At 56.1% G+C, this 19,129-nt stretch overlaps 1 protein-coding gene across 5 annotated transcripts in view; it reads left to right on the top strand.

The window, feature by feature from the left end:
• The first annotated feature begins 430 nt into the window (after positions 1–430).
• The window catches only part of fam169b (family with sequence similarity 169 member B), a 39,494-nt gene continuing 20,795 nt past the window's right edge, over positions 431–19,129 (top strand). For 4 of the 5 annotated variants that reach the window (XM_068015163.1, XM_068015162.1, XM_068015161.1 and 1 more), the window contains exons 1-2: positions 431–475; positions 2,843–2,979. In XM_068015163.1, the coding sequence (XP_067871264.1) occupies positions 445–475; positions 2,843–2,979 (168 nt within the window). In that variant the 5' untranslated portion in view covers positions 431–444. Of the gene's footprint in view, positions 476–2,842; positions 2,980–18,439; positions 18,544–19,129 lie in introns of those variants that run through there. The other variant, XM_068015164.1, reaches the window with a different exon arrangement.

The raw sequence follows: 19,129 nt of genomic DNA, 5'->3' as shown, positions 1-19,129 counted from the left end.
GGAATTGTTGGCCTGGATTTTTTGTGGAACTTCAATCCAAAATTTTCTGATTCAGAGTTAGGGATTATGCAGAATGCACAGGCCATTCGGCCCAACCGGTCTAGCCTGGTGTTTGTGCTCCACATGAGCCTTCTCCCACTCCCTCTTCATCGCACCCTATCAACATAACCTTCTATTTCCTTTCTCCCTCGTGTATTTATCCAGTTTCCCCTTAAATACAACATCTCTGCTATTCACCTCACCCACTCCCTGTGGTGGCCAGTTCCATATTCCCACCACCATTACACAGGGACACCTCCCCCAACTTGACAACTTCTGCTGTTCTTCGTGAATATTCTCCTCTTACCACCCCCCCCCCCCCCCCCCGTTCCAAACTCAGTGCAGCGCCTACCTTTAAAACACAATTAGAGAGGCGGAGCGAGAGCAGGAAGTGAGAGAGAAAGAATGGAAGTCAGCGCAACTGAGACTGACCGAGGTAAGGCATTAAAGGTGCGTTGTCAATAAAGCAACTCTCTGTCTGATCCACCGCAAAGATAAACCCCTTCAAGAAATATCAGAAGTGAAGTTCCAATGTCGGAGACAAGTTTTAAGGAGTAGGTAGAGGGGAGAAAGCCTCCAGTTGTGTAATCAGGATCCTGGAGCTGTGACAGTTTCTAATATTAGACTTTGCTGGGATCTGCCCCATATATTTCCAGCTCTGTGAGTTTTCTAACCACTCACTCCTGTGTCCCACTCTGCTTGCCACTAATTAGTGAGACAGACTTAATCTTCTGCCGTCTGACTCACTAAGCCTCGCTGCACAGTTTTATGACCATTTCCCCACCTCTCTACCCCCAGGGGCTGACTCCTTGCTGGGGAAGAGTTTCACCCAGCGCCCCAGTCCTCCAGTGTCTCGCCCCAGTGTCAGCATTGTGGAGCTATTCGATCATGGGAGCTTCACAGCTGTGACCCCCAAATTCTGCCCTGGCTTGATATCCAGACACACTTTGCCACACAGGACCTTTCAGTAGGTGGCTCAGTGGGTTCAATTTCCCCACTCCAGATACTTCAGCAGAAAATCCAGGCTGACACTCCCAGTGCAGTACTGAGGGAGTGCTGCACTGTCAGACGGTCAGTGCTGAGGGAGTGCTGCACTGTCAGAGGGTCAGTACTGAGGGAGTGCCGCGCTGTCGGAGGGTCAGTACTGAGGGAGTGCCGCGCTGTCGGAGGGTCAGTACTGAGGGAGTGCCGCACTGTCGGAGGGTCAGTACTGAGGGAGTGCTGCACTGTCAGGTGCTGTTTGTCTGCTCTCGGTAGGTTCGGCTGAGCCTAAGAGATCCTGAGATATGTCTTTTGGAAACAACTTTGAACTGAGGCCGAGTTGGCCTGTTTTAGGGACTCAAATGAATGTTAATGATCAGGGGAGTTCTCCCGACATTCCAGCCAAGATTCATCCCATAATCATCACCACCAAATCCTGATTAACTGGCTGTTCGCATCCTTAAATATGTGTGGGATCTTGCTATGTGCAAGATGGTTGCTGCAGTTGCCTGCCGCCCAGTAACTCCCAACATTCCCAGACTGCTGAGAAAAGTTAGTGTGTTTGGATATCAGGCGGAGACACACTAAGATCCTGCTGTGAAGCCATCTTTGGTTGAATAGGTCAAAATCCTGGAGCTCCCTTCCTAACAGCACTGTTGTGTACCTACCTCACATGGACTGCAGTGGTTCAAGAAGGCAGCTCACCACCACCTTCTCAAGGGCAATTAGGGATGGGCAATAAATGCTGGCCTGGCCAGTGATGCCAACATCCCATGAATGAATAAAAAAAATAGTCCGCCAACACCCAAGACCTGCCTGTGACCATCAGACACAAGGCTTGAGGTACAGGAGGTTGGTCAGTGTCTGCAGAATAGGAGGTAGAGTCTTCAAGAACGTTGAGCAGGAGGTCTTACTCGCAAGTTCATTTTCCCCCTGAAAAATTGTCGCTGGATCAACTCCCCAGTGCCGTACAGAAAAACAGCTGAAAAATCAACCTTCTACTAAAGAGGGAGACCCGAGTGCGCAAGGTTCTAATCACATAGGTCGTTCCTTAAAACTGTGCAAACTCCTGCTTGGTTTGAGAGGAATTCCAAACTTACAGCTGACTGGACCATCCAACCTCCCGACCACCTAATTTCACCTTTCACCCCCTCACAACACCCCCCGCCACCCCAAGCCTGTATTTGCCTGGTGTGGCCATGGTGGGACTGCAACTGGGTGGTGTCTGACCCCAGGCCTCTCACTGGAGTAGAATGGAATATTGTTATAGCAATGCCTGATATCCCAGACCTGAATACTTTTACTTATAATAGTGATGGTGAATGTCTGTGGGAATGTATTATATAATAGAGCCCTCTCCCTGGCTCACTCTAGTGTAGATTCAGTCTGGTTAGCCTTTTTGCCTCAGTCAGAAGGTTGTGAGTTCAACTCGCACTCCTGTGACAGTGCGTTATGGAAAGACAGACTGACATCTGCTGTCTCTCAAAAAATATTCTAAAAGCCCTAAAATACTACATTGAAGCTCTTTCATACAGGCAAACACGGCCATCATTTTATGCACAGCAAGATCCCATGAACTGAATGCCCAGTCAGTCTGCTTTTGTTGATCTGGGTTGAGGGAGGAATTTTGACCGGGACACTGGGAGAACTCACCGCTCTTCGCCATGGGATCTTTCACGCCCAGTTTCGAGTTTCAGCTGAGAGGTGGCACCTTCGACCGTGCATCACTGCCTTGCATGATTGCACCCACTGAGCCAGGGCTGACCAGTCAAACACATTGGGACAAAGACAGCCATGTTTTTTTATTGTTATGTCTCTTCAGCGATCTGTTATCCGGTGGATATTTTAACCAGTGGAGACTGGGATGCTTTAAAACAGGCATCAGAGGCCTACCAGTCAAGGCTTCGCGACAGAAACAAGGAATCCACTCAGTGCTTCAATCTAACCAATGGAGAAAAGGTAACTAGCCCCGTCCATTTCACCACTGTGATTGGCTGCAGCCACAGATCTCTTTAAGGAACCAATCAGAGATGACTTGCTCCTTAAAGCAATGAGAGTAATTAAAGCTGGGTAGCGTAGTGGTGATGTCACTGGACTAGTAATCCAGAGGTTGGGTTTAATGATCTGGAGATACGAGTTCAAATCCCACCACATCAGTTGTGGAATTTAAATTGTGAATTAAATAAATCCAGACTATAAAGCCCAGTAATGGTGACCATGAAACTATCATCGATTGTCATAAAAACCCATCTGGTTCACTGATGTCCTTTAGGGAAGGAAATCTGCTGTCTTTACCTGGTCTGGCCTACATGTGACTCCAAACCCACAGCAATGTGGTTGACTCTTACATGCCCTCTGAAATGGCCTGGCAAGCCACTCAGTTGTATTCAAGAAGGCAGCTCACCACCGCCTTCTCAAAGGCAATTTGGGATGGGTAATAAATGCTGGCCTGGCCAGTGACGCTCCCGTAAGCAAATGATTGAATAAAATCAATTCTTTAATGCAGAAAAACATCCCAAGGTGCTTCACAATAACGTATTCAGACAAAATTTGACACTTTCCCAACATAAGGAGATGTTGGGTCTGATGACCAAAAGAACTTTGAAAATCGGGGTGTTGCTGGTCCAGGAGGCAGTGCAGGTCAACGAGAATAGGGGGTGACGGGTGAACGGGACTCGGTGCGAGTTAGGACACAGGCAGAGATTTGAATGAGTTCAGGTTTACAGAGGGTGGAAGGTGGTTTGTGTTCTTGGGAATCACACGGACAAGATTGCTGAATCTAAACGGTGGGTTCATTTATTGAAGAAATTAACATATACAGCGACACTGGGAAAGTACTTTTCATCTCTTATTTTTGTGGCTACTTTCCACAAGTGCTTAGGGATCAGGTGTTAATGTCGATCACATCCTGTCTGGTGATGGACAGCTGTTTCAGATACACCTCTTAAAGCAATATCACAACTGATGGGAGTGTGGCCAGGGGAACTATGGAATAATTGAGTCTGGAGATAACAAAAGTTTAGATGAGGGCTTCAGCAGCAGACGAGCTGAAGCAGAGACGAAATCAGGTGACAGATAATGTTGCAGAAGTCTTGGTGATGGAATGAAACATTCAAATGTGTTTTATACCCATCAGAATGAGAGATGCTTCTGTGTGGCAGTTAATATCCATATTTAGTTTATTTGGTTCATCATGACATTGTATTAACATTCAATTAAAGATGAATTAAGGTTGGAGCAAGGGGTTAGATACAGAGTAAAGCTCCCTCTACACTGTCCCCCATCAAACACTCCCAGGATAGGTACAGCACGGGGTTTAGATACAGAGTAAAGCTCCCTCTTCACTGTCCCCCATCAAACACTCCCAGGACAGGTACAACACAGGGGTTGGCTGCTGGCTAATTGGAGTATTGACTGCTGATTGCAGCAACGAGCCTCAGCTGAGAGTGCTGGTGGCAGTTGGAGGTTGCAGAGGTGGAGAGAGGAGCTGCACTGTGCAAGGGAGAGCAGCTACCAACAAGCAGAGGAAAACTCCAACAACAGTCTCCATTAAAGAGAAGAAAGGGACATCTTGTGGAAACAAGGCTTTGTCTGGAGGTGGGTGCTGAACACCAGTAATTTACTTTGGACTGTTGGGGGAGGAACAAGTGGCTGGAACAACAAGGGGTGGGGCTGCCAATTCAACAGGAGTCTGTGCTGCTGCAAAAGCACACAGGGAAGCTCCCTCCCCACCCCAATTGCCAAACCTGGGTCAGCTGAAGCTGCCCAGCTAAACAGACGGAAGGGGATAGATAGTGCCTGGGCAGCTTCAGCTGACCCAGGTGAAGACGACTCCCCCAACCAGAAGACCGGAAGACCAACTTCAAAGACTGTTTGTTTTAAGTGTACTGTGAGCACCACCTCCAGAAAGCAAGTCATCCCTTCCAACCTGCCTTTGCCTCTCCTCTCTTACCTCAGCCTCTCCACTAACCTGTTGTTTGTTTGTTTGTCTTTTCAAATTTTTCTGTGAATCTGTTATTTAGTGTGCAAGTCCACAATTTGGGGTGGGTTTAGCTCTTGGACCCATGGCAAGCCCTTCATCACCGGTGGCGGGGCCCTCTACTACCTACGCAGCTGCAGCTTCTGTGGCTGCCCACGTGGCCCCGTCACCCTTTAAATTATTGACATGCAGCCATGGGGTGAAGAGCTATCCCCACCCCAACATGTCTATTGAGGCCTGCGTTAAGGCAATGGCCGTGGTTGTCGGCCCCTCGGCCATTGTTGCGGCCTCAAAAATGTATGGGAAGGCTGTGTTCTTTTTGAAGACTGAGCGGGCGGTGTCCCTGGCCCTGAGTAAAGGGCTCACTGTGGGGGGGACCTTCCTGCCAGTGGACCCTCTGGGGGCCACTGCGCATCGGATAATGTTGTCCAACGTCCCACCCTTCATTCCCAGTGAGCTCCTCCTCCCCCACCTACACCATCTGGGGGAGGTGAGGTCGGGGATCACCCCAGTCCGGCTTGGTCTTCGGGAGCACAGCCTCCAACATGTCTACTCCTTCCGCCGCCAGTTATTTATGCAGCTGGCGCGGGAGGAGGACACGGAGGGCCAATTTAATGTGGAGTTCCAGGGGACGGCCTACCGCGTCTTTTGGACCTCGGACGGGGCGCGGTGCCACGTCTGCAAGGGGGTGGGGCATGTTCGGAAGAACTGCCCCAACCTCCCGGCCGCCAGCTCCACCTCGGCGGCCCAGAGTGGTTCCACAGCACCTCCTCCCACTCCCCCCGCACATCCAACAGACACCGCTCAGTCGGTTCCGGAGGCTGTGGTTTTCACAGCCTCTGGCGGGGAGGGGAGCGTCCGTCCGAGCGGAAGGAAGACGCGGGGAAAAAAGAAACATCGTGAGGCGCGTCCCCTGGACACTTTGACTCAACCCGAGCCTGAGCTCAGCCCAAAGCCCATTCCCATGGAATCCACCTGTCCCAGGGCTGGGCTCAGGCCCAGGGTGACTAAAAAAGGAAAAAAGGGTGCGGAGGCGGAGGCCTCTGATGACATGGAGGTCTCTGAGTCTCCGCGCCCAAGTGCGAAAAAGAGGAGAAGGCACCCCTCCACAGAAATAACACAGGGCCCTGAGGTGCAGGGCCCATCTGTTGGAGGGGAGCTGCCTCCTGTTTCTGGTCCTCAGGTGCCCCCTACCGCCACCACCAAGGCTGCAAAGTCCGGGCAGGTGCTCCCTATTCCTCAGGATGGAGGGGAGGGGATGGCCCCGGTACGTGAGGCCCCTCCTGAAGGAGTAAGTGGGGCCCTGCTTGTGGTGGGGGAGCCTGGGGAAACCGCCCATTCCGCCACTGCTACTGGGTCGGGTGTCCTGAATGAAGGGGAGGGCGAGGCCCCAGAGGGTCGGGCCTCCCAGCCGGAGTCCACCACCAACCAGGAGACACCCGACCCAGTTATAACTGAGAATGCTGCCCCATCTGCTGGGCCTGTGGGTGCTGGCGGAGCGGGAGATGGCCTCCTCTCGCCGCCTCCAGTCTCGGCTCCGGCTGGTTTCCCGGAGTCCGGAACTTCTGTCTCCCCTGGACCAGTCATTGGCCTGGGGATGGAGGTGGAGGGGGGTCCTGAACCGCTGGTGCCTACAGGCTCCAGTTTCACAATAGAACCCAGAGAGGACTCCTCCGCCATCGATCCTGGGGGTGGGATCGTGACGGAGGCGGGACCAGCTGGCGCGGCCGGGACGTCCGCCCCACAGTGTGTGGTGGATGTGTCGGCCGCTGGCGGTGACGACCCGGAGGAGGATGGGGATTCGGTGCGGGGCACGGAGGATGATCTTGATTCCATCGCCAGTGAGGTGGTGGAGTCCCTCGTGCCTCCCACCGAATCTCCTCTCATCCCCACGGCGGAACTCCGGGATTTCCTCGCGGCTTGCAGAGGTTGCCGCAATAAAGTTCAGCTGGCCCTCGACCGTTGGTCGAATCTGGCGCTGATCATCCAGTCCGTCCGTGCCGCCCTTAAGATAGCGGGCAAGCGCGCGGACGTGAAACTGGTTGAGAGGCGCCGTTTTAATGTGTTCCTCAATGGGTTGCTGGGGGAGTGGAGGGCCAGGTGCACTTCCACTCCCTCCTCACAGTGAGCTGTTGGTGACGGGTTTTACGTACCTTTGACATGAAGATAACCATAGCCAGCCTCAACATCAACGGCAGCAGAGGGGCTCACCGCAGATTTCACAATCTCTCAGTCCTTAGGGAAGGGAGATACGCGGTGAGCTTTCTGCAGGAAACCCACACCGTTCCGGGAGACGAAGCCACCTGGCTCCTGGAGTGGCAGGGTGGGGTCTACATGAGTCACCTCACCCCTATTTCTAGTGGGGTGGCTATCTTGTTGGCCCCGACTTTTCAGCCGGAGATCTTGGGGGTCAAGGAGCTAGTGCCGGGCCGCTTGCTCCACCTCGCCGTTCGCCTGGGTAGCGTGCCGCTCCACTTTGTGAACGTGTACGCGCCCAGGCCCGGCGCTTTGCAAGCGCGCTTCTTTGAAGAAGTGTCCGCTCTCTTGAGCTCCATCGACAGCGGCGAGTGCATCATCCTCGGGGGGGATTTTAACTGCACCCTCGAGGTGGGGGATCGCTCCGGTCCCCAGCGCGGCCAAGCGTCGGTGGAGAAGTTGAGGGGACTGATCAGCTCCCTTAACTTGGTGGACGTCTGGCGGAATCTCCATCCCGACTCCAGCGCCTTCACGTGGAGGTCTGGAGGAGGGGGGTCGCGAATCGACCGCCTCTACATTTCGCAGGCGTACGTCTCCCGCGTTTCGGCGGCCTCCATGCGGCTGGTGCCGTGCTCGGACCACCGCCTGGTGTGGGCGGAGTTCACTCCGCTCCGCACGCGGGCGGGGTCCGCGTACTGGCACTTTAACAACCGGCTGCTGGAGGACGTGCGATTTCGGGACTCGTTCTGTCGATTCTGGGCCGACTGGAGAAGGAAGCAGGGGGGCTTCCCCTCCTTGAGGCTATGGTGGGATGTGGGCAAGACTCACATCCGCGTCTTCTGTCAGGAGTACGCGAAGGGGTCGACCAAGAGGCGGGAAGCCGAGGTCGGGCGCCTTGAGAGGGAGGTGCTCGACTTGGAATCCCGCCTCGGTCATGCCGTCGCGGACCCGGCCCTGTGGCAGGCGTACAAAGAGAAGAAGGGCGCGCTGAGGAACCTGCAGCTCATAGGGTCCCGAGGCGCGTACGTGAGGTCGCGGATCCAGATCCTGGAAGATTTGGACCGCGCCTCACCCTTCTTCTACTCGCTGGAAAAATGGCGGGGGGTCCGTAAGCAGCTTGTCGAGCTGCTGGCCGACGACGGATCCTCCATCACGGATCCGGAGGGAATGGGCCTCCTGGTCCGGACGTATTACAGTGCGTTGTTCTCTCCGGATCCGTCCAGCGAGGATGCGCGCAGAGTTTTGTGGGAGGACCTGCCGCAGGTCAGCCCGGAGGGCGCCGAAGGATTGGAGGCTCCGCTCACGTTGGCGGAGCTGACTGGCGCCCTCCACCAGCTCTCGAGGGGCAAATCCCCAGGGCTGGATGGGTTGACCGTGGAGTTCCTCAGGGCGTTCTGGGACGTCCTGGGGGACGATTACGCGCGGGTCCTGGGGGAAAGCCTGGCGACCGGGGAGATGCCCCTCTCGTGGCGCAGGGCGGTCATCGTCCTGCTGCCGAAGAGGGGCGATCTCCGCCTGCTTAAAAACTGGCGTCCGGTCTCCCTCCTCAGCACGGATTATAAGATCTTTGCCCGGGCTATGTCTACCCGCCTGGGCTCCGTGCTGGCCCACATGATCCACCCCGACCAGTCCGACACGGTCCCGGGCCGGTCCATCCAGGACAACATCCACCTGGTCCGGGACCTGATCCATCTTTCCCAGAGGACTGGTCAGTCGGTCGCCTTTCTCTCCCTCGATCAGGAGAAGGCGTTCGACAGGGTGGATCACGATTACCTTTTCGGGACTCTGCGCGCTTTCGGACTCGGGCCGCATTTCGTGGCCCGGGTCCGACTTTTATACGCCGCCGCAGAGTGTCTAGTCAAAGTTAACGGGTCCTTGACGGCGCCCCTTCGATTTGGGAGAGGAGTGCGTCAGGGATGCCCCATGTCCGGCCAATTGTATACCATCTGCGTGGAGCCCTTCCTGTGCCTGCTTCGCAGGAGGTTGACGGGATTGGCTCTGCGCGAGCCGGCCATGCGGGTCGTCCTCTCGGCTTACGCCGACGACGTGCTCCTCGCAATCACAGATCCCGTTGACTCGCGGAGGATGCGCGACTGCCAGCAGACCTTTTCTGCCGCGTCCTCCGCGAGGATCAATTGGGAGAAATGTTCCGGACTCCTGGTTGGTCAGTGGCGGGTGGATTCCCTGCCGGAGGAGATGACACCTTTTGCGTGGAGCACCACGCACCTCCTCTATCTGGGAGTCCACCTTAGCCCCGCTGAGGAAGCCTGGCCGGCAAACTGGCAGGAGTTGGAGGCGAAAGTCACCGCTCGGCTGGGGCGCTGGACAGGACTGCTCCGAGTGCTTTCCTACAGGGGCCGAGCGTTGGTCATAAACCAACTGGTGGCCTCCATGCTGTGGTACCGGTTGGTCACTTTGGCCCCGCCCCCTGTATTTGCCACCAAGATCCAGAAGAAACTCGTCGATTTCTTCTGGGGCAAGAGGAAACACTGGGTCTCTGCCGCGGTCCTGAGTCTCCCGATCGAGGAGGGCGGTCAGTCGCTGGTGTGCGTCCGCACCCAGGCTGCGACTCTCCGCCTTCGGACCCTGCAGAGATACCTGTACGTCGAGCGTCCTCCCAGATGGTGTGCGCTGGCGACGTATTTTTTCCGCCAGTGTCACTGCCTTCAAGACGACACGCAGCTCCCGGTGGAGTCCGTTAGCCGCGCCTCTCTGAGGGAGTTGCCTGTCTTTTACCGGGATCTTTTCCGAGTCTGGAACATGGTCGCCTCCAGTCAGGGCGCTCCCCCGCCGGCGGAGGAGAGCGCCTCGGCTGTCCGGGCGGCCGACTCCGGGGACGGTCCGGCGGGCGGAGGAGTAGCTGAAACCCCCGGGACGCCCCTCACTGTGGGTGGCGAGGGGGCTCGGGAGTGCGGAGCGATCCCGGCCGAGCTGACCCCCGCTGGGCCGGAACTGCTCATCGGACCCAGGCCCCGAAACCCTCCTCGGGAGCCGGTCCCGCACAACCCGAGCCGCCTCTCGGGAATGCCCTCCGTGCCATTCCAATCGGCGCGGAGGGGTTTCCTGTACGGGCTGCTCCTGCACACTTTCCACTTCCTCGCCCTCGTCAGCCGGCCGGACACGCCCTGGCGGTCCGCGTTGCCATCTGGCGGCGAGGGGAAACCCCGATGGAGGTCTCTCTACGCGGGAGTCTTCCCCCTTTACATCGGGGACCTGGGGTGGAGGGTGCTGCACAGAGCAGTCCCGTGCAATAGGCTTTTAAGTAGGTTCACGGACTCCCAGGCCAGCTGTACTTTCTGCGGCCTGGACGAGTCCGTGTTCCACATTTATACGGAGTGTGCGAGGTTGCAGCCCCTATTTGAGTATCTGAAGGGGCTGCTCCTCAAATTCTGGCTGCACTTCAGTCCCACGCTCCTGATCTTTGGGCACCCGGTGCGGAGGGGCTTGGGCCGGGAGGAGGATCTCCTCGTCGGTCTGCTCCTGGGCCTGGCCAAGGTGGCAATTCACAGGTCCAGGTTGCGGGCTGTCGGGGGTTCCGTCCTCCCTGATTGCCTGCCCCTCTTCCGCGGTTACGTTCGCGCCCGGGTGTCCCTGGAAAAGGAGCATGCGGTGTCCGCCGGTACGCTTGAGGCCTTCCGCGACCGGTGGGCACCGCAGGGACTGGAGTGCATCGTCGACGCCGAGAATGGCATTTTAATTTGAGTTTTTTGTTTATTTATCTGTTTTAATAAAGTTATTTAAAACTGTAAATATAAAAAAAAAAAAAACGGGGGTTAGATACAAAAAAAAAAAGAAAAAAAAAAAAAACAGGGTTCGCTGTTCTCTGATTGGGAAGCCTGAGTGTTGAGTGCCTCAACGAGGTGCAGCTGAGAGTGCTGGTGGCAGTTGGAGGTTGCAGAGGTGGAGAGAGGAGCTACACTGAGCAAGGGAGAGCAGCTACAAACAAGTAGAGGAAAACTCCAACAACAATCACCTGTAAAAGAGAAGAAAGAGACATTCTTTTTTGGTTGGAAACAAGGCTTTGTCTGGAGGTGGGTGCTGAACACCAGTAATTTACTTTGGACTGTTGGGGGAGGAACAAGTGGCTGGAACAACAAGGGGTGGGGCTGCCAAAAAAAAAAACAAGAAAAAAAAACGGGGGTTAGATACAGAGTAAAGCTCCCTCTACACTGTCCCCCATCAAACACTCCCAGGACAGGTACAGTACAGGTTAGATACAGAGTAAAGTTCCCTCTACACAAAGGTGCGGGCCCCAGAATTGGGTCTGTAGTTGCAAAGGCAGGGATCGTTTACACTCCTCAACCCTGCTCAACTGGTCCTGCCACCTTCAAACATTTGTATACGAGCAGCCTGTCGGTACCTCTGTCTGAAAAAGAAAAAAAAAACAAGAAAGAAAAAAGAAAAGAGAAAAAAAAAACGGGGTTAGATACAGAGTAAAGCTCCCTCGACACTGTCCCATCAAACACTCCCAGGACAGGTACAGCACTGGGATTGGCTGGGCAATTTGGAGCACTTCCTGCCAGCAATCAGGGGGAGCAGCTGCACCTGTGCTGCAGCAACTGCAGAGTGGAGACTGGAGTAATTGGAGAAAATGGAGAGAGGTGAATGCAGAGTGGAGAGAAACCATCAAGAAAGGCTGCAATTGTTTTGGAGAGGTGGGTGTCAGGGCACCTGAAGGACTCTAAGTTTGAACTGTTTGTTTAGTTTAGTGATACAGCTCTGAAACAGGCCCTTCGGCCCACTGAGTCTGTGCCGACCATCAACCACCCATACATACTAATCCTACACTAATTCCATATTCCTACCACATCCCCACCTGTCTCTATATTTCCCTACCACCTACCTATACTAGGGGCAATTTATAATGTCCAATTTACCTACCAACCTGCAAGTCTTTTGGCTTGTGGGAGGAAACCGGAGCACCCGGAGAAAACCCACGCAGACACAGGGAGAACTTGCAAACTCCACACAGGCAGTACCCAGAATTGAACCCGGGTCGCTGGAGCTGTGAGGCTGCAGTGCAAACCACTGCGCCACTGTGCCGCCCCTGAGGGAGAAGAGGCCGGAAGACTTGGGTGGGGCTGCCAAATCCAGTAGGGGCCCCTGTATTTGTATTGGTGCTTGCACACAGGGAGCTCCCTCCCCACCCCAACTACCTGCTCGGGACAGCTGGACTTTGCTTTATTAACATCGAAATATGGGGTCAAGAGCTACATCCACCCGAACATGACAATGGAGGCATGTGTGAAAGCAATGGCCGAGGTTGTTGGCCCTTCAGCCATTGTTGCAGCCTCTAAAATATACGGGAAGGCAGTGTTATTCCTGAGGACCGAGCGGGTGGTGTCCCTGGCCCTGAACAAGGGGCTCACCGTGGGCGGGACCTTTCTGCCAGTGGACCCCCTGGAGGCCACTGCGCAAAGGGTCATTTTATTCAACGTCCTGCCCTTCATTCCTGGTGAGCTCCTCCTTCCCCACCTGCACCATCTCGGGGAGGTAAAGATGGGGCTCACCCCAGTCCCGCTCGGTCTTCGGGAGAACAGCCTCCGGCATGTGTACTCCTTCCGCCGCCAGCTATTCATGCAGCTGGCGCGGGAGGAGGTTACAGAGGGCTATTTCAATGGAGAGTTCCAGGGGACAGCCTACCGTGTTTTCTGGACCTTGGACGGGGTGCGGTGCCATGTCTGTAGGGGGGTGGGGCATGTTCGTAAGAACTGTCCCAACCTCCCGGCTGCCAACTCCAACTCGGCGGCCCAGGGTGGCACTGCTGCACCTCCTCCCACCCCCGTACACCTCCACCAGACAGCATTCAGTCGGTACCGGAGGCTGTGGTTTTCACAGCCTCCGGCAGGGAGGGGGGTGCCCGTCCAAGTGGAAGGAAGACGCGGAGGAAAAATAAACATCGAGAGGCGCGTCCCCTGGACATATTGACACAACCCGAATCTGAGCTCAGCACAAAGCCCGATCTCGGGGAGTCAATTTGCCCCAGGGCTGGGCTCAGGCCCAGGGTGAATAAAAAAAGAGTGCGGAGGCCTCTGATGACATGGAGGTCTCTGAACCTCCGCACCCAACTGGGAAAAAGAGAAGGCACCCCTCCACAGAAGTAACACAGGGCCCTGAGATACGGGGCCCATCTGTTGGAGGGGAGCTGTCTCCTGTTTCGGGTCCCCAGGTATCCCCTACCACCACCACCAAAGCTACAAAGTCTGGGCAGGAGCTCCCTATTCCTCAGGATGGAGGGGAGGGGGAGGCCCCTGGACATGAAGCCCCTCCTGAAGGAGTAAGTGGAGCTCTGCTTGTGGTGGGGGAGCCTGGGGACGCCGCTCATTCTGCCACTGGGTCGGGTGCCCTGAGTGGAGGGGAGGGCGGGGCCCCAAAGGGTCAGTCATCCCTGCCAGAGTCCTCCACTGACCAGGAGACGCCCGACCCGGTTGCAATTGAAATTGTTGTTCCTGTTGCTGGGCCTGTGGGTGCTGGCGGAGCGGGAGATGGCCTCCTCTCTCAGCCTCCGGTCTCGGCTCCGGCTGGATTTCCGGAGTCGGGAACTTCTGTCTCCCCTGGACCACTCATTGGCCTAGGAACGGAGGTGGAGGGGGGTCCTGAACTGCTGGCGCCCACAGGCTCCAGTTTCACAGTAGAACCCAGCGAGGACTCCTCCGCCATCGATCCTGGGGGTGGGATCGTGACGGAGGCGAGACCAGCTGGTGCAGCCGGGACGTCCGCCCCACAGTGTGTGGTGGATGTGTCGGCCGCTGGTGGTGACGACCCAGAGGAGGATGGGGATTCAGTGTGGGGCACGGAGGATTACCTTGATTCCATCGCCAGTGAGGTGGTGAAGTCCCTCGTGCCTCCCACCAAATCTCCTCTCATCCCCACGGCGGAACTCCGGGATTTCCTCACGGCTTGCAGGGGTTGCCACAATAAAGTTCAGCTGGCCCTCGGCCGTTGGTCAAATCTGGCGCTGATCATCCAGTCCATCCGTGCCGCCCTTAAGAAAGTGGGCAAGCGCGCGGGCGTGAAATTGGTTGAGATCTGCCGTTTTAATGTGGCCCTCAATGGGTTGCTGGGGGAGTGGAGGGCCAGGTGTACTTCCACTCCCTCCTCACAGTGAGGTATTGGTGACGGGTTTTAAGTACCTTTGACATGAAGATAACCATAGCCAGCCTCAACAACAACGGCAGCAGGGGGTCTCACCGCAGATTTCACAATCTCTCAGTCCTCAGGGAAGGGAGATACGCGGTGAGCTTTCTGCAGGAAACCCACACCGTTCCGGGAGACGAAGCCACCTGGCTCCTGGAGTGGCAGGGTGGGGTCTACATGAGTCACCTCACCCCTATTTCTCGTGGGGTGCCTATCTTGTTGGCTCCGACTTTTCAGCCGGAGATCTTGGGGGTCAAGGAGCTAGTGCCGGGCCGCTTGCTCCACCTCGCCGTTCGCCTGGGTAGTGTGCCGCTCCACTTTGTGAACGTGTACGCGCCCAGGCCCGGCGCATTGCAAGCGCGCTTCTTTGAAGAAGTGTCCGCTCTCGAGCTCCATCGATAGCGGCGAGTGCATCATCCTCGGGGGGATTTTAACTGCACCCTCGAGGTGGGGGATCGCTCCGGTCCCCAGCGCGGCCAAGCGTCGGTGGAGAAGTTGAGGGGACTGATCTTCTCCCTTAACTTGGTGGACGTCTGGCGGAATCTCCATCCCGACTCCAGCGCCTTCACGTGGAGGTCTGGAGGAGGAGGGTCCCGAATCGACCGTGTCTACTTTTCGCAGGCGTACGTCTCCCGCGTCTTGGCGCCCTCCACGTGGCTGTTGCCTTGCTCGGACCACCGCCTGGTGTGGGTGGAGTTCACTCCGCTCCGCACGCGGGCGGGGTCTGCGTACTGGCACTTTAACAACCGGCTGCTGGAGGACGAGTGATTTCGGGACTCGTTCTGTCGATTCTGGGCCGACTGGAGAAGGAAGCAGGGGGGCTTCCCCTCCTTGAGGCTATGGTGGGATGTGGGCAAGACTCACATCCACGTCTTCTGTCAGGAGTACGCGAAAGGGTCGACCAAGAGGCGGGAACCCAAGATCGGGCGCCTTGAGAGGGAGGTGCTCGACTTGGAGTCCCGCCTCGGTCATGCCGTCGTGGACCCGGCCCTGTGGCAGGCGTACAAAGAGAAGAAGGGCGCGCTGAGGGACCTGCAGCTCATAGGGTCCCGAGGCGCGTACGTGAGGTCGCGGATCCAGATCCTGGAAGATTTGAACCGCGCCTCACCCTTCTTCTACTCTCTGGAAAAATGGCGGGGGGTCCATAAGCAGCTTGTTGAGCTGCTGGCCGACGACGGATCCTCCATCACGACTCCGGAGAGAATGGGCCTCCTGGTCCGTACTTATTACAGTGCGTTGGTCTCTCCAGATCCGTCCAGCGAGGATGCGCGCAGAGTTTTGTGGGAGGACTTTTCGCAGGTCAGCCCGGAGGGCGCCGAAGGATTGGAGGCTCCGCTCACGTTGGCGGAGCTGACTGGCACCCTCCACCAGCTCTCAAGGGACAAATCCCCAGGGCTGGACGGGCTGACCGTGGAGTTCCTCAGGGCGTTCTGGGACGTCCTGGGGGTCGATTACGCGCGAGTCCTGGGGGAAAGCCTGGCGACCGGGGAGATGCCCCTTTCGTGGCGCAGGGCGGTCATCGTCCTACTGCCGAAGAGGGGCGATCTCCGCCTGCTTAAAAACTGGCGTCCGGTCTCCCTCCTCAGCACGGATTATAAGATCTTTGCCCGGGCTCTGTCTACCCACCTGGGCTCCGTGCTGGACCACATGATCCACCCCGACCAGTCCTACACAGTCCCGGGCCGGTCCATCCAGGGCAACATTCACCTGGTCCAGGACCTGATCCAACTTTCCCAGAGGACTGGTCAGTCGGTCGCCTTTCTCTCCCTCGATCAGGAGAAGGCGTTTGACAGGGTGGATCACAAATACCTTTTCGGGACTCTGCGCGCTTTCGAACTCGGGCCACATTTCGTGGCCCGGGTCCGACTTTTATACGCCGCCGCAGAGTGTCGAGTCAAAGTTAACGGGTCCTTGACGGCGCCCCTTGGCTTTGGGAGAGGAGTGCGTCAGGGGTGCCCCATGTCCGGCCAATTGTATACCATCTGCGTGGAGCCCTTCCTGTGCCTGCTTCACAGGAGGTTGACGGGATTGGCTCTGCGCGAGTCAGCCATGCGGGTCGTCCTCTCTGCTTACGCTGATGACGTGCTCCTCGCGGTCACAGATCTCGTTGACTTGCGGAGGATGCGTGACTGCCAGCAGACCTTTTCTGCCGCGTCCTCCGTGAGGATCAATTGGGAGAAATGTTCCGGACTCCTGCTGGGTCAGTGGCAGGTGGACTCCCTGCCGGAGGAGATGACACCTTTTGCGTGGAGCACCACGCACCTCCTCTATCTGGGAGTCCACCTTAGTCCCGCTGAGGAAGCCTGGCCGGCAAACTGGCAGGAGTTGGAGGCGAAAGTCACCGCTCGGCTGGGGCGCTGGACAGGACTGCTCCAAGTGCTTTCCTACAGGGGCCGACCGCTGGTCATAAACCAACTGGTGGCCTCCATGCTGTGGTACCGGTTGGTCACTTTGGCTCCGCCCCCTGTATTTGCCACCAAGATCCAGAAGAAACTCGTCGATTTCTTCTGGGGCAAGAGGAAACACTGGGTCTCTTTCGTGGTCCTCAGTCTCCCGATTGAGGAGGCGGCCAGTCGCTTGTGTGCGTCCGCACCCAGGCTGCGACTCTCCGTCTTCGGACCCTGCAGAGATACCTGTACGTCGAGCGTCCTCCCAGATGGTGTGCGCTGGCGACGTATTTTTTCCGCCAATGTCACTGCCTTCAAGACGACACGTAGCTCCCGGTGGAGTCCGTTAGCCGCGCCTCTCTGAGGGAGTTGCCTGTCTTTTACCGGGATCTATTCCGAGTCTGGAACATGGTCGCCTCCAGTCAGGGCGCTCCCCCGCAGGCGGAGGAGAGCGCCTCAGCTGTCCGGGCGGCCGACTCTGGGGACGGTCCAGCGGGCGGAGGAGTAGCCGAAACCCCGGGACGCCCCTCACTGCGGGTGGCGAGGGGGCTCGGGAGTGCGGAGCGATCCCGGCCGAGCTGACCCCCGCTCGGAGAGAACTGCTCATCGGACCCAGGCCCCGAAACCCTCCTCGGGTGCCGGTCCCGCAAAACCCGAGCCGCCTCTCGGAAATGCCCTCCGTGCCATTCCAGTCGGCACGGAGGGGTTTCCTGTACAGGCTGCTCCTGCAGACTTTCCACTTCCTCGCCCTTGTCAGCCGGCCGGACACGCCCTGGCGGTCCGCGTTGCCATCTGGCGGCGAGGGGAAACCCCGATGGAGGTCTCTCTACGCAGGAGTCTTCCCCCTTTACATCGGGGACCTGGGGTGGAGGGTGTTGCACAGAGCAGTCCCTTGCAATAGGCTTTTAAGTAGGTTCGTGGACTCCCAGGCCAGCTGTACTTTCTGCGGCCTGGACGAGTCCGTGTTCCACGTTTATACGGAGTGTGCGAGGTTGCAGCCCCTATTTGAGTATCTGAAGGGGCTGCTCCTCAAATTCTGGCTGCACTTCAGTCCCACTTCTGTTTGCTGATCTTTGGGCACCCGGTGCGGAGGGGCTTGGGCCGGGAGGAGGATCTCCTCGTTGGTCTGCACCTGGGCCTGGCCAAGGTGGCAATTCACAGGTCCAGGTTGCGGGCCGTCGGGGGGGTCCGTCCTCCTCGATTGCCTGCCCCTCTTCCACGGTTACGTTCGCGCCCGGGTGTCCCTGGAGAAGGAGAATGCGGTGTCCGCCGGTACGCTTGAGGCCTTCCGCGACCGGTGGGCACCGCAGGGACTGGAGTGCATTGTCGACGCCGAGAATGGCATTTTAATTTGAGTTTTAGTTTATTTCTGTTTTTAATAAAGTTATTTTAAAAATATAAGTATGTATATAAAGGGGGCCTGAGGAATAAAGGCCCCCTCAACACAAAAGATAACAAACAAAGGGGGTTCGGTACAGAGTAAAGCTTGCTGTATGCTGCATGAGCAGAAAAAAAGAAAAAAAAACGGGGTTAGATACAGAGTAAAACTCCCTCTACACTGTCCCATCAAACACTCCCAGGACAGGGACAGCACGGGGGTTAGATACAGAAACACAGATTTGCATTTTCATTGTGCCTTTTATGAGCTCCAGATGTTCTAAGTATTTTATTATTGAAGTCTTACCTTCTCTTCCAGGTTCTTCCCTGTATTCTCCCCCATGGCACTGGCTCTTGTTGGGGTGCAGTAGCTCTATTGCTAACCATCGTCTTCTACCCCAGTGCAGACAGCATTCCTCACAAGATGAAGAATCGGCACTTGGTGAGGTATTCGCAGCCCTGGAGTGTGTACCCCAGCAGGAGCTGACTCCTACGGGAAAGGTTGGGAAGGCATTGGCAAGGAGGAAAGGCAGACTTTGGGGATTTAGTTGCATCTTCCAATTGGAAATGTAAAAGATGCCTTTATATGAACAAATGGGAGAATTGGAGAACCTCTCCAGGGGTAGAATTGATGCTTCATTGTCCTCTAAATCACATGCATGATATTGTAAGATAAAAAGTATCACGCTGGCTTTAAGAGGTGGAAAAAGAGGCCACAGAGGTGAAGAGGCAAAGCAGGAATTTAAGCAATGGAAGGGGCTTTGAATTTCAACTTTTTGCAGCTTGTATCGAGGGACTTGATGAAGTTGATCCAGGCAATTTGTTCCGGTGGTTAAGGGGTTAAATCGCAATGGACACAAATTTTAAAAGTATTTATTGTAACCAAGAAAGATTTACATTTTTATGGTGCCATTCATTTCGTCAGGATGTCCCAAAACGTTTTACAGCTGGTGAACTACTTTAGAAGTGCAGTCGCTGTTGTAATGGCAGCCAATTTGCGCACAGCAAGATCCCACAAACAGCAATGAGATAA

The sequence above is a fragment of the Heterodontus francisci genome, chromosome 35 (assembly GCF_036365525.1).
Source record: "Heterodontus francisci isolate sHetFra1 chromosome 35, sHetFra1.hap1, whole genome shotgun sequence".
Taxonomy (NCBI): domain Eukaryota; kingdom Metazoa; phylum Chordata; class Chondrichthyes; order Heterodontiformes; family Heterodontidae; genus Heterodontus; species Heterodontus francisci.
This window is presented reverse-complemented; position numbering and strand designations above follow the sequence as displayed.